Raw genomic sequence first — 15572 nt, forward strand, 5'->3', positions numbered from 1 at the left:
TAACCAACACCTATCCTTCTCATTTGAGAGCAAAATTGTAACCAAAAAATTTTGCCCAGAATCTTTTTTTTCCTGGTGATGTGGTGACTGCACAAATTCGGTGTTGGGTGTAGGTAAACCCCTCCATTCTTTATTGATTCCGGTTTATATTCCCTTACCACAGTTTTAAATGAGTACATTGATAGTGCTTTTTCCATTTTTAGGTTATCCCAATTTCCATGAGCAGCAAGATTTTCGCCTTTGCTCATCTTCCTCTCCTCGCTACACAGCCAACCCGCCATATAAGGCATAAACCATGGCTGCCGAAGTTCAGGCTCATAAGGCAAATGCAACCCTGGACTGGTCCAATAGATCTCAGTGCCCATCGTCCTCCAGCCACAGCTGGTGAAACCCCGGCTGCTCTCCGTGCCCATCTTCGAAGAAACGGTTTGCTACCCCCCTTGATTTTCCGAGATAACCCAATCACCATTGGCCACTCAGGTACGCACCTGAACTTCTTCTGCGCGGGTATTTCCCGAGTTCATAATTCGTAAATTACACCTTATAATTTCAGTGTCTAGAGGTTTTCAATCACCATATGTTGTCTTTCATTTCAAACTGATGGTTGACTGACCCACGAATTGCAAAATTGATAAGAGGTTCGAAGCGGGAGATATATCTTAAATGTGTCAATCCTCAGCATGCTTATTATCGATCCTGAACATGGTCGCATCGGCTTTTTGCCGCACTATTCGGTTGTTTTGTTTACCCGCTTTGTATGATCATCCCTGGAACTTTGTCTTTGTGAGTATATGTAAATAGCAAACGGCCTTCACTCTCGTTTCGGTGGGTACCACCACTGAATCCAAAAGGATGTCCCACCTCTGACATCTCCAAGAGATTGGACTTAGTCGGAATCGCTCAGGCCGGTGTGTGTAAGCACACACTCTCTTTCAGACCAGTCTGCTTAGGCTTTCCACATAGACATTTCCAATATGTGCTGCTGATATTATCCGCCACACCTCTTGTAGGACCAGGACCAAGCCATTATAGAAGTCTTCGGCTGATATCGTACATTACGTGTCCCACCAGGAAAGCGGATGGTGTGGCTCATCTGGGTGTCAGTCTATATCATCTCAGGAATCTGATGGTAGACTGCCTCCCCCCATTATCCGACTGTGACCACCGTCCCGGTATATACACTTGCTTGGGACCCATGCATACTGGGTTGTTGGGATAGACGCTGGGGTAATGGTTGTTCTGCCGGTGTGTAAGAACGTACAAGATCTCCTGTTATATCCTCGATTGACCCCGTCATCTCATATTGAGTAGACGTGCACCACAATCCTTCCGCTCTAGGAAGAACTGAATAAAAACATTCCTGAGGTTTAAGCCCGCCCAGGTGTGTGTTCATCGTTGTCAAAACCGGGTTTATCAACTTCGGTTAAAAAACACTAACCACCGATGAAAGTTACCACCAGTATAAAAGACGGTCTTCCAAGGCTAAGGAATTACACTCCATCCTTCAGATTTGGCATCTGGGGATGGTATGACAGCCTACACTAACTTCTCTTTCTTACAGGTATATCGGGAACTATCACATTTCTCTAAACGAACAATAGCTGTATTAGTTGGCTTCTGAACACTGCTGAGTTGGGCTGATAACCAGGTGGGCCGTTTTGTGGTGCATTTGGTTGCAACAGAGCTGAAAATATATATGGAATATATATATATATATCTGAGTAAACCTCAGAGGGTTAACCAAGGAAGTTTTCGAAAAGATTACTGCAGATGCATACTTTACAGGACTGTCTACCCACCATACCACGAAATCCTTCGGCTTATATATATATATCTGAGTAAGCCTCAGAGGGTTAACCAAGGAAGTCTTCGAAAAGATTACTGCAGATGCATACTTTACAGGACTGTCTACCCACCATACCACGAAATCCTTCGGCTCAAAACTCACTGGGATAATCCAGGTCTTGCTTCACTGTGCTTGAAACCCATACGCTGAAACCGACTTTGGTCATGTACATATGCTCTAACGCTGTGCTAATGATGGCCACAAGAACAAGTCATACACTGAAGTTGATACTCCGAGTACTTATAAAAACCGACAAAATTATTTCACTCTGAGACTTCAATACGCGTGTCAGTTTAGACCATCCATTGTGGCCGTGCGTCCTTGGACTCCATAGCATCGAGACTGTAGAAGCTAATGATGACCGACCTAGACTCTGGATTTTATGATGAGCCGAAACATGTCGCCATATGAACCATCATACTATAGTCACACTCATGTACTCGATTATCGTTCGCCGCGGAGAATTTCGAGAGATGGCGTCATTCGAGTGACGCTAGGAGCCAACTGTGGAACAAACCACCAGCTTGCCCAGACGAAGCTTAACATCCTGATTCGCGAGCCAAAATACTTTAGTTAGGTTATTGGACGGATGAAGTTTGACGTGATAGGTTGGGAAGATCCGGAAACCAAGCTTATGTGACAGCATCTACTGACCTCCAGATCGAGAGCCTTCAACCTATTCACACCGCCGGCAGGAGCATGACACAGCTTGAAGCACATTATGGTGATGATAGTCCTGCATCCAGGGCTCCCTGACTGGTCTGGCGGTAAAACAACGAGCACATACCAACTGGTAACTGAAATGAACTAAGCTTTTACAGCATCTTTTGTCCATCCAGATAGCGAGGTCGAGGAGTAGCAACTAAAGGGTACTATAAAATGCCCACCTCAGCAACACAACTGCACCAACTGTGAATAATTAGGTTAACACTATGAGTAGCTTGAAGAATCCGCTAGTCTGTGAGAGGACAGAGAGTTGCGATTCCTTGCAAGCCACCAAAACGATCGAAAGCTTCCAGGATGCTGACACGTACACTCCCTCCGGAAATATTGGGTATGTGGTGCAAGTAGCCGAACAAACTTTCCAACCGAACGACCATCGTCTACTGGATTGTAGTAAATGGAATGTCCCAACAAGAGGTGAATCTCCTCCTAGACCTTTCACTCACCGTCGGAGGGATGCGGCGGGTGCACATGCATATGCGACTTGGCAGGTTATACAGTGATGACATGGTTGCAGCAGAACTGTTCGAATATGGTGGCCTGATATTTGAGGATGCATCTTTCTAACTGACCACCATGACAGGAAGAGGGATTTCTGTCAATTAAAAAAATGCCCAAATCGTGCCATTCTACGAAGGAAGGGGAAGCACACTTCACCAAAATATTGCACAAACATCCTGCTGACCCGCTGGCAAGCTTCTGGCACAAGCTATTCAGCCGCAAGGTTGCTGAGGTGCCACCCTAACACTAGTGTTTCCGGCACGTAAAGATGTGATTATAGTTGTCCATCGTTAAGCAGACACAGTTGAATANNNNGGGAAGCACACTTCACCAAAATATGGCACAAACATCCTGCTGACCCGCTGGCAAGCTTCTGGCACAAGCTATTCAGCCGCAAGGTTGCTGAGGTGCCACCCTAACACTAGTGTTTCCGGCACGTAAAGATGTGATTATAGTTGTCCATCGTTAAGCAGACACAGTTGAATACCAGTCAGCATTAGTTGTCCATATATGTGTGCTTTTGGTAGTTTTCGTAAGTGGCGCGGGGCACCATACCAACCTTCATGTACATTGTTTAGCTTTACTCACTTGGCTTTATGATTACGGGCTATCAGTTTTACATGATAACTGCTTTAAAACCATCCCCTCCTGTTCACTCTCTGGCTTTACTCCTTCGGGTTCACACAAATATAGGGCATTAAATTGGATGTGCGTGCAGCTCAGCACAAACCTCATGTGTCGTTACCTGCTGCGCATTGAGATCCATTCATCATTTATTATGATGCTGATCTGGGAACGAGTGCTGGTCCACCAGATAGGAGGAATGATTTCTTTGGCGACCTTACCTCGATTCAACCAAACAGAATTTACTTGGGGAGAACGGTAGCGCGTAATTATGACAGTTTTTCGGTGCTGAATTTTTTGTCGTTACTTTTCATCGATTGACCATTCTGGTATCCATGGGTTAAGTATGTGTACGGTAGAAGGAACTGCAAGGTGTGGGGTGATTGCTCGGGACCCACAATTGTTGTAGAGTATGCCGGAATCTGAGCTGTACTCACTCGACTCAGTACAGAACTCTAATGTGCTTTGTGATCAAATATTAGTACTGTGCCCTTCCGTTTGGTTGTCACCCGGATAGCACGGTTCTTCACTGAAACCTTTCCATTCTGAGGGTAGTTCTTTACTGGTATGTTCACCGTTCAAAACCCATTTTCGTCATTTTTTCACGATTTCGGCGCTCTGTGAACCTAATTCGTACGTCACGGGTGGTATGTCTCTATTTTCCGAAGGACAGTTATCGATACTTTCCCTGCGCATGATACCACAGTTGGTGCATTTCCAAGAAAAAGTGCTATATGTGTATACAGCCACACTGGTAGTGTGCTGATAACTTAACTAAGTAAACTCATTCTACACTGGGAGGCATTGCTTCAATGGGACCATGAAACATTTTGTTGTAGCGGGAATATTTCCATGCAATTTGGATGTTGCTAGTTGGATTTCTAGCAGGTTTCCGCCGTAATAAAAACGTTGGGGTAACTACGTTCTTTTGGTTTTCTCGATCACTGTGGTAGTTAATTCCAGACAGTAAGTCATTCCAGAACAAGGGATTTCGATGCATTTAGATTGCACCAATGGTCTGGTTGCCGCAATACTCTCAAGACTTATCTGTTGTGGTTTCACTCCTCAACATTTGATACTGACCAGCTTACACCGCTACAGTAGATAAACCTGTTGATTTCCCCACTTATGTTATTTACTATATAAAGTACTTGACTTTTTATTCCACAAGGTTATCAGAATCATTTGACGAATACACTTGCTTGCATACCAATGTGGTTTTCACCTGAGACCTACTGAATCTCTCGTTCATGGTATTCATTAGCTCAACGTGTTGCACGAACACCGTCTCATGTTTCATTTGGTACGCTATTCGAGATATAGCAGCATAGGCGCTTTGTGTTGCCGGAACGATTGTACTGTGTTTTGTTCACTTGTGTTCCCCAACAACTTTTCGTGATTCACCGGCAGCCACACATTTTGTAACGCACGAAAATTCTCGCACTTGTGTTCCCATTTTTTTCCAGGCCAAGTAACTGACCCCTATACTCCTCCGGAAGGCGATGGGCATGCGTCAGTTCTCTCTTTAAGGGTGGGTGTTACTGAATATTATTATCATTATTAACTTTTTGTTCAGAGGGTTGGTTTGCAATCAGACAGTCTACTCAAAAAAGGAAAGTCCTATCGAGACACGTTGAAAATCAGACGACACGAGCCCACTTTCAACCCGAAGACATTTGCAAGTGAAGCCAGTGAAATCTACCAAGAAGCCCACGAATTGCTCCAAGAGTGAGTAATTTACCCCAGTCATACTGTTGTTGTTTTTGGCAGTCCGGTGGGGGGGGGGGAAGAACATATCTTCCAGTGACTGAACCGTACTCCTAAGCGGTCAGGGCTAGGACAGTGAGGTGAAGCACGACGATCTTCATTACCTTGGTTTATCCAACCAAATGTAGCGTGCCTGGAGGAAATTGGCTAAAGATGCGATGTGTCGACTGATCGCGGACTCTTTCTATAAAGGACATAATATCACCACGCATTGCCTTCTCGCCAATCCCAATATTGATGACATACGGTAAAAGCAGAAAGCGGCTACAATTAAGATTATCCAGTCGATTGCTTCTTGCGGTAGATTTGAGGCGTGTTCAGCCAGCAAATAATCTCCACACTCCGTTATCTAAACCCCATGCTTTACCGGCGCTTTAGCAACCTAAACTCACCCACTCACACAGTTCACGAATCACGGTGGATAGCAAAAGATTATTAGGTAAAACAGTCCACTTATTAACACAACACCTTTTTAAGCGAGGTCCGCATCCCGAGTGTTTTCTTCGGGTGGCATGGCAGCTGGGCACCGAAAGGGTGCTATAGCCGAACAGTTATTGTTTTTATTCCTGTGCCTCATAGAACTATATAATTTTCTTCATCCGATTCCTCAGTGAATCCCTAATTTTTTCGATGGTTAGAGCGAGAGTCCATGAGGAATTAAAAATACCAGGTGTTCCCCATTGAAGGATCCCACCGCACATGACTCTGCCACACATTTGACAACCTCTATCCCACAGCTGAAAAAAAGACCTTTAAACCAGTTGTACACTGGATCCGGCTATCTCGGTTTTTTGTGTACCGATTATCAAGGAGGCGAATAAGAGTTGAAATATTTAAGCGTTGAAGATGACAACTTGCTCCTGATGCACTGATGGATGCGACCGTATAGATGCTGTTTCTGAGTGTGGAGTCGACATCAGGACCAGAAATTAAAAATTGGTTGCAAAAGTTATACCAAGCGTTAATCCGAGCTAAAATTACCGGTAAAAAGGGTAGATTTTTGAGCCTTCAAAGCACCTCCACCAAGTTTACTTCCCACCGCTTGAAAGTTATTAGTAGTGCCTTGTATTGAAGACCCAGTAAACCATTATGAAATTTGCTATATATCTGACTTATGAAATAACCTAAATGCTATCAGTTAACTATTTAAGCTCCGTTAGTTACACCATTAATACAACCGACATCTCCTCTCGGCTAGTAGTCATGCTTCACTGGCACTGTCTGTTCGTCCATAACAGCACCCAGCTCTACGAAACAACTCCCTGATTTCCTCATCTGCCTTACAGCTTCAAATCAAATGAATCTCGGTTGTTGGAACTTGTGACAGAAAAGGCGTTCTCGGTAAGTATCCCCATATTATTTGTCTGATCACCGTCAACTCTTCGATCCGGTAGAAAACGCTCTAAGCCACAAGTCTTTAATGCGGGTATTTCTGTGTGCAAGTTAGGGGTCCTGGCACGGCTGCAGTCTTCATTGTGATTACGTACTGTCCTGTAAATCAAAGTTGACGTGGTTAGCTGGTCATTACCGTCAAATCAAGTGTTCGTTGAAGCTTCCCGTTGGTGCGTACTTTGTAAGAACTAAAAAAGATGGATTGCTATATCTAGATTACCTGGTTTATCTTGCCATGTTTGAGTGTCTTCCCACCAAAATATTCCACTTCATTCCCATAATATTAGTTTTAGAACCTTTCTACCCGTTTTTAATTTCACAGGCTGAATGTGACCTGCTTGTTTTTTCTTTTGGGACCACATCAGGAAATGACGAAAGGTCTTCAGTTCCGCACGTTACGTTGGCAGTTCATTGCGAGTCTTGAACCTCCTCGTGTCGTTCACATTCGAACTCAGGAACTAATGTCAAGAGACAATCTTTACGGTCAGGTGACTGTTCGATTCCATTCTCAGCAGGTGAGTCATGTCTGTTGGTTACAAATTCCGCACTTGATTAATGAACTCGTTTCTTTACCGCTTGGTTTACTTTCCTTTGGAGTATGTGCTTCTGGAAATAAGCTTATTTCTTCTGCTGGGCGGTACTGTTTGACTGGGAGCGCCAATAGGCGCGGGACGAACACTACGGCGCACAGGTAATGGTTCGCGCTGAAACAGTTGGGACATTTTTACTGAGCTGAGAGCATTTTCAATACGGTCCGGAACAGGCCAATCTTTTCATGCATAGACAGTCCTAAAGTTATCGTGGTGTGTTGCTTGGTACATGGTTCGGAAGTTGATCTTATTACAGAACCAAATACCTGCTTTTTTATCACCTACTACCCTGGTCCTTAAACATTAGTTATCAAGGAATCGCTTCTAGGAATGACGATATCTCGTAACCTTTCAAGCATGATACTTCTATACACGACTCCCGCGATCCATTAATATGTTTTCAGGTGACAAGCATCGCAAATTGCCTACCTCAACCAGGATTTTCCAAATTCTTGCTTAGATTTAATTCACACGGCTCTATTGTAATCGGTTCATTTCATCGAGGTACCTTAAACAAGCACTTATTCAGCCTTTACTCCTAGATGCCTTTTGACGTCTGCTGACGATCTCGCCTCTTTGTAAAACTGCACCTGGTCACGCTTGTTTGCCTGATAGAGTAAACTCCAGGCAAATTCAATTCATGGCTACCATTTATGCCGTCAATCCGAATCGCCTGGTGGACCTGACCTCTGTAGCCTTTCCAGTAAAATTTCGCAATAGCATTTCCCATGAGTGTTGCAAACTAACAGCGGCCACTCATTGAAGAATTTGGAAAACAAAATTTTTCACATCTAAAAAACTGCCTAAGTAAACTGGTCTTCGGTACGGGCAAGGACTTGCTGACCGGAAGCTTGTGGTTCGAATCTAACTCCGACATCTCGACTGCTCTGTCTGGGCTTTGGAAACTTGACTGTATCTCGGCCCTCGTGCTTCCTTCAGGGGGCACGGCAACTAGGCACCGAAAGAGTGCCACAGCTGAACGATTTTTTTCTACTGACAAACTCAATCAATACACTGGTTCATCCTACTAGGTGTGTTTAGACTTGTGCCAGGAATTATCGGGAACAGGCTAAGAGAACGGAATTTGTATTCATCAATTCGTACTCAACCTAATGGATTGCGTTTTATAAGGTCTGTATAATCTACTTCGCTTCACTTTTGTACCAGTCGATAGTGGATCTTAAGATAATTATCTTGCGGAAGTCGGAGTCGGATACTGGACACAAAAAAAGCTCGAAAGATTGTCGCTAATCTCAGTTCCATCCTGGAAAGACACTTTTCCGAACATCTGGAACTCCACATTATTGGTTGACACAGCCGTGATCGGGATGAAAGCCTGCTGGTTCTTCTCCATAGTTGGCTTTTCTTGGTAATATAGATTGACGCAAGATGGCGTTGATCAGCACTTCGGACTCATTTGTTTTTGTTGCTTTTGTCATCCATACTCTCGTTTTTACTCAGATGTTCCAATCCTCTGTTCCACCATAGATCATGGCCATATTCGACCGTTTTGGACGCTTATTGTTTGGAAACCCTGCCGTGCCAGTTGACGTACTGGAATATGTAGTTTTGGAAAAACACATCAGCGATGAGTATGGTATATGGCGGTTGCACGCGAAAATCTTCCCACCACGTGCACCCCCGCTTGGCGCGCTGGTCCCCACACATCGATTGCTTTCTGAGCAACACGTTCCATCGACCGAACTAGTACAACCGCCCCAGCTCAGCACTGAGACAGAATGATCGGTATCTTCACTCGTCTCCTTTACTACCCGGCTCCTGTGTACAATGATGATAACTGAGGACAATGTTATGAATAAACCACTTACATTGTCAGTGAATTTCACTCATTCGCAAATCATGCTGGCGCTAACTGCGTCTGTCGTTTGTAATATTCGGCCATACTTTTAGTTGTCTAATCGTGCTAAGCCTACCATGTACGGACACTTGGCAATTACTTCTACTCTGTTACGTTTGAGCTGTAGAACGGAAAAATCGCTATATTTTCATCCGCCTTATCGAGCATGAGCATTTTGTTATGTGAAAATTGGGCTAATTAAGTTTGGCGTTCCAGTATTGGTTGGTAATCCGATTTAGGACATGCTAGCTTGGCGGGCCGTCTGTTTTCTAGGACATTTTAATTGATATTGGTCGGTCTTCAGTCTCAAAAACTTATTTGCGTATGATACTGAAGGCGTCGCTACAGTGAAAAAATTGCATTAACTGGTCGACCTGTAATTTCTAGAGGCCGGACTTGTTACTCATGATGAGTAAAATAATTGGAAAATTTGTCCTGTTGGCACAAAGTGAACCGGTGGCTCTGTTTTGCTTATGTGAGCTCATTGGTCACCAGCAGTGAGAAGTATGTGAACTTGTAAGTGAAATGACTTGTGCAACAAGAAATTCAGAGTCAGTCAGCGCAGCGGAAGTGACAGGTCTTAACGATACGCAAGCAGTAAATGAACACTTGAGTTGAACTATCAGACGCTAGATGTGGGCCGCAGTCACCGAGCACCAATTCCAACACCGGTCCGCAGTCAACCTGTGGACTGCAGCAAAATGGGAGCGCGGCAACTACGGAGGGATGCTTTTAGGCACATAGATGTTTCTAAGGCTGGATTACTGTACCCTTCCCTGGCTTTACAAAAAACAATGCTAGCGTCGTCCTCGATCAAGATGTCGGTCTCCTGTCTTGATGTATAATCTGCTGTGTTCCCTTGCCTCAAAACTGATCACATACACCACAAGAGCTAGTGATGGGTGTTACTCACTGCACCTAAACTTCATCTATTCATTCCCGTCTCCATGGCTGCTACAGATCTGACCACTCGTTTTTCACGCGTACTGACAACTCGCAGAGCTTGCCGACGCCGTTGTCATTGATGACCACCTCAGGGTCAAGTAACAAGTTGACAAGAGGTGCGAGCGCCCTGAAGCTCTTAACGTGCGTAGATCTTGACTCCTTCCACTGAAGTTGGCGATTCATCAACACTCCTGATCTGTGTAATCATCAAAAGTAACAGTCTCGCTGAACTTTTTCCAAACTTAGTACTGTTTTGACCATGTTTGTACTGGAAGATCATTCCCTACCCCAACAGACTGCCTGCGCAAAATTCTGTCCTCAAAATCTGCAACATGTTTTGAGTTATAAAATTGAGTAAATTTTTTACAAACGGTTTCGGTCTGAGCACACCAACATACAATCAAGTCATTCTGTTGCACCGTCAAATGAAGGGGTAGATCCAAACGAACGGAGATCTACCCGCTGCGCTCGCAGTAGTTCATCGGATAGCTCAAAAACAGACATACGGCGGTGAACAACCTGAAGGTTAACGGATCGGTCTCATAACCCCTAGCATCGATCTCTGCTGTGCACAATTAGTCGAAGGCCCTACGTTGGCCTCCTCAGCTCATAATTTCTAGTGCTTGCTGGCAGTGTATTCTGGTTTTACAGCATCAGTGTCTAATTGCCCACGGATTTCTCGCCGTCAGGCACATCAAGTTGGCAGCCTAAGCTTTTTGCGATGAACACAGTGGGCACGATCCCTATTCATTCAAATGGTTTTCGTGGATTCCACTGGCGTCTAACGTACCAGTACGTTTGCCTCCGGAGGTTGGTACCCCATCTACGGCATGGTGCGCCAAACTGTTTAAGAAATGATTGACTCTGTCTCTTCAAAATTCGACGGCCGAAAGCGAATCGGAGTCATGATGCATCTGCTTCACCGCAGAATACACCCAATTCGCAATTTTTAGCCAAATGGCTGCTCAATAATTCTTGCTTAGCCATTTTACGAGATATCGGTAGGTGTACAGAAACACACGAAGGTAAAGACGCAGGAAGACGATTGTCCTTCAGTACTCTCAACATCTTATCCAATTTCAAGGATGCTTGATTACTCACATGCTGGGTTTAAAATTTCCTTCGGCAGGTCACGATACTCTGAGTGCAAGAACCCGATCACGCCCTTTCATGAGGCTTGGATTCTGCTGCTTCTTGAATGGCGCACTGTACTGGTGATTTACTCCTGAAGTGGGTCGCGTACCAACAGACAAAGCGGGGCTTTGGTGGTTGAGCTGCACACCGAAACCCACTTCCGGGTTCCTTGGCTGTTTGCTAACCTATGAGGGAACTATCTATTGTTTATCCAGCGTGACCCCATTCATCTCTGCGATGTGAGGTCAACGTGGAGCATCCAACCCAAAATCCACGTACGCTTTGGTCTGTCGTGCAGTTCTGCACTACTTAACTCGTGTGCTTGTCCGTCTTTTACTTGCTTACTTCCATATCGCAGAGTACCGGCTGATTGCAGAAGCCGCAATCTACAAATGTATACGTGTATACAAAAAGCGTTAATCAACTAAACAGCAGGTTCGTGACAAAAAACGATTTACTGTTCCCTTTTTAACTCTATGCTTCCATATTTGGACCTGTAGATTATTTGGCAATTGCTTCGGAACTATATATTTTACTGTTTGCTTTACCGTGTTCAGTGTATCAGATAGCATCGATGGGCTCTGGTATGAGATCCATCTTCACATGGACTACATTTTACTGACCTCTGAATACACGCGAAGTGCATCCTAGGGATTTCATACTGACGTCGCTGCCTGTAAGGCTGAGCAGCTCTTGCCACGGTGCGTCTAGGTATGCGCTGTGGCCACCCGGATGGCGCATCAGACCCATGCGCCTCAGTCGGTCCCGTAGCGTATTGTCGTCATATGTAGCCGGACGCTGAAATGCGTTTTTAAACTAAAGTAAATCGATCGCTAAAGAAAGGTTTTTGTCTGGCGTTTATCCTATCACCAACCTTGCCTCGCTCATCTCTTTTGCAGTAGACGGGGGAGCTTCCAATTATCTCAACCGGAGCGTGCTGTGCGGAGTACTTAAATGCCTCAGAGCAATATGGATTTCACTGTGTGACAAGATTCTTCTGGACGTTTGTGTATTTGCTCTCTGTCTGTGAACCGCGAGACGAATTTGATGATGTCCTGGGTTATATTTGGTGGCCCAAAACCGGACGCATGAATCCTAATGGCCTCGCTACCTGCCATCGCTTAATAGAGTAGCAGATCGGCAGATATCGGTCCTGATAACTTCTCTGCAATCAAGCGATGGGGCTTGTAGAATCTATCTGTCCATACCCAGCCTGCCCGACATGTTCAAATGTATTGCGAATCGTTTGGATCACCCAGTGCATTACTAAGTGCCCATGCCAATGGTAGCCGTAAACCGAATTCCCTGAGAACCAGGACCAGTCCTCTGATTTCCATCCTCCAATGTGGTTTCCTTCCCGGTCAAGGACTTGGGAAATGGTAACGCAGGATGCCATGGTGATTAGTGAGATTCTTACGTATTTCTCAAATCTTTAAAACAGCTGTGAATGAGTGGTGTGTTGAGGCCTTTGGCTATTTGTACATCCAAATTATTTTCGCCGAAATTATATGGTTTTCGAAGTTGTGACTTCAACGAGGAGTTAGTCTAACTCACTTGCACCTTTCGATGATATTTTGCTGATACCATTTTGCTTAAGTGAGCGTAATTTCAAGGTGACGGACCACCAATGATTCGTATTTTCCACCGGTTTACTCGACATAATACAGGAAATCGCACTTTTGCATATTTCGACGTTCTTCGGCGCTCTTTGAGAATAAAAAACATATAATTCAAACTTCACCTCGGAAGACCGGTTGTTGACGTTTGTTTACTTCACACATCTCAGATTTAACAAATGTGATCATAATCCCAAAATACATTTCGTTCGGCGAATCTGGTCACAACACATTTTCTCATGGATCACAACTTCCATCAAGCACGACATTGTTGGACAACAGCATGAACTGTGCATTAGCGATGCGGGAGTCATCGCTGTGGACAATCCCCCTTCTCAGATGTTCATAACTAGCTTATAGATAATACAGCGTCACGAGATAGCTGCAGGTATCGTTCCTCTTATGAATACGACGCTCTATAGGTGGTGACTGCCATAAAGCGGTCGCCATGATAACGGTAGCCGTTGTCACTCACCTCGACTACTTATCGTAACTGCTGGGTCCGTGTCTATGTACGACGCTGACTGTGGGACCTCACCTATGCACGGCAGCCTAATTCAGCGACCAACTCAAGGTTCTACGCGTTGTCACTCATCCCGAATACTTATTGTAATTGCCAGGCCTGTGTCTGTGTGACGCTGATTATGGGGCCTCACTTATAATAATAATAACATAATCCAATTGCCAAAGACGGTCTTTTGTACGCGATGCCGCTTATCTTTGCCACCTATAGCAAAACCCAGGCCGGTAAAAATGAGGCCCCAACTGTGCGTGATAGCCTAATATGATGGCCTGTCATACTTAATGCTGTACCCGATGTTGCCTTACCTAGCTACTTATCGTACCTGCTAGTTTCGTGTCCATGTTCGGCGCTGGTTAACCGGTAACTTAATCCAACCTTATCTGTCGTACTCGTAACTATACGCGTTGTCGTTCATCTTTTCTACTTATGATAAACACAGGGCCACTATTTATGCGAACCGATGAATACGAGGCCCGAACGATGCATGCATACCTAATCTAATGGCGAACCACAGACCTCATACTCATAAATGTATGCTATACCGCCTACCTTGACCACTTTATGAAACTGCTATGGCAGTGCCTATATGCGACGCTGATTACTAGGCCACAACTATGCGCAGTTTCCTAATTTAACTTCCAACGATTACTTGTCATACCCACAATTGTGCGCGCCCACGCTTATCTCCGCTATTTATAGTAAACCTCAGTCCAGTATCTGTGCGGGCCAATAAAAATGAGGCCCCAACTATGCGTGATATCTCACTTTAACGGCCAGCGATGGCATGTCATATTCATGACTGGAGCGGATATCACCTACGTTACCCACTTATGGTAATTGCGAGGCCTGTGTCTATGTGCAACGCTGAGTATGAGACTTCAGCCCTACCCAGTAGCCCAGTCCAACGGCCAATGAAGGCCCATCGTACTCATAACCAAATTAGATGCCACCTCCCGAGGCTACATATGGCAGCTGCCGGGCCCGTGCACATCCTTGAAACTGACTGTAATGTCCCAACTGTACACAATGGACTAATCCAAAGACCAACGGCGGTCCTTCATATCCATACGTCGTCCACCTGTCAACCCCATGCCCAAGAAATACATATTTTTAGCAAATCATGTTTCTCTTTATTGGTTGCATCCCTGCAAACATAGTGTGTGGTCAATCCAGCTCTCTGTTTTTTACTCGACAGAGTTTCTTGAAAAAATGTATGATCAGTTACGACTCGTGAACATTTTCCGCCATACCATTTAAAAGAAATAAGTAAACAAAGTTGTAGTGGCTAACTGACCGATTGCTTACCAAACCCCCTTGTCCACCATTCGGTGTTCGCGCTGATCCTGGAGTGTTACTGTTATAAAGATAAACTCGCTACTTGCTTAATTAGTCCAATAGGCGTGCCGTGTGTGCAACGATGGTTCGAATTCGGCAGCCATATGCATTACTGGGCACGGCGAAGTTAAAGCTAAATATGGTGCTTACTTGTCAGTCGTAAGACCAAGGGGTGTGGGTTTGAGCCTTAAATCCAAGGGCCTCACGCGTTTCCAAACGTGCATCCATGGCTGCAGCCGCAGCGAAGATCTAGTGAGTGGGCGGGTGTTTGGTGTAAAATTCGCGCGTTTACAGCAATAAATCCGAACTTCGCTCGATTCCTGCTCTTTGATACCAATACAATGTACCTTAGTAAAATCGAAAGCTCAGTCTTCTTCATTGCAACTCGCAACCATCACATGCTCAACCGCACTAGCAATCTAACCGGGAAGGAACACTTTTCTGGGCTTCATCCATCTCGTCGTTCATGTCGAAGCAATGCAACCCATCACTTCTGAAAGCATGTGAACTATGTGAAAAAACGAGCTAGTATGATTGACATACCCAATCCAACTGTCTCAGGTTTTGAGAAAACCGTTGACAAACACCTGAAAACGCCTTGGTTCCGCTTCTCAGACGGGCCAGGTCTCACAGCCATACAACAGAACAGTCCATACTGCAGCCTGATACACACGTTACTCGATATTCACGGATATGCAGCCTTAACGCCATAGGTGAT

General features: G+C 44.8%; 1 protein-coding gene across 1 annotated transcript; it reads left to right on the forward strand.

Annotated features, from left to right (window-relative positions):
• Nucleotides 1-201: 201 nt before the first annotated feature.
• T265_12450 (hypothetical protein) lies at nt 202-9467 on the forward strand (the record flags this gene model as incomplete). The annotated part of the gene is made up of 6 exons (XM_009163866.1): nt 202-480; nt 5161-5225; nt 5271-5422; nt 6748-6802; nt 7219-7368; nt 8932-9467. 6 exons carry the CDS (start codon nt 219-221, stop codon nt 9184-9186), a joined length of 939 nt encoding a protein of 312 aa, XP_009162130.1.
• Nucleotides 9468-15572: the final 6105 nt, after the last annotated feature.

The sequence above is a fragment of the Opisthorchis viverrini genome, assembly GCF_000715545.1.
Source record: "Opisthorchis viverrini unplaced genomic scaffold opera_v5_1, whole genome shotgun sequence".
NCBI lineage: Eukaryota > Metazoa > Platyhelminthes > Trematoda > Opisthorchiida > Opisthorchiidae > Opisthorchis > Opisthorchis viverrini.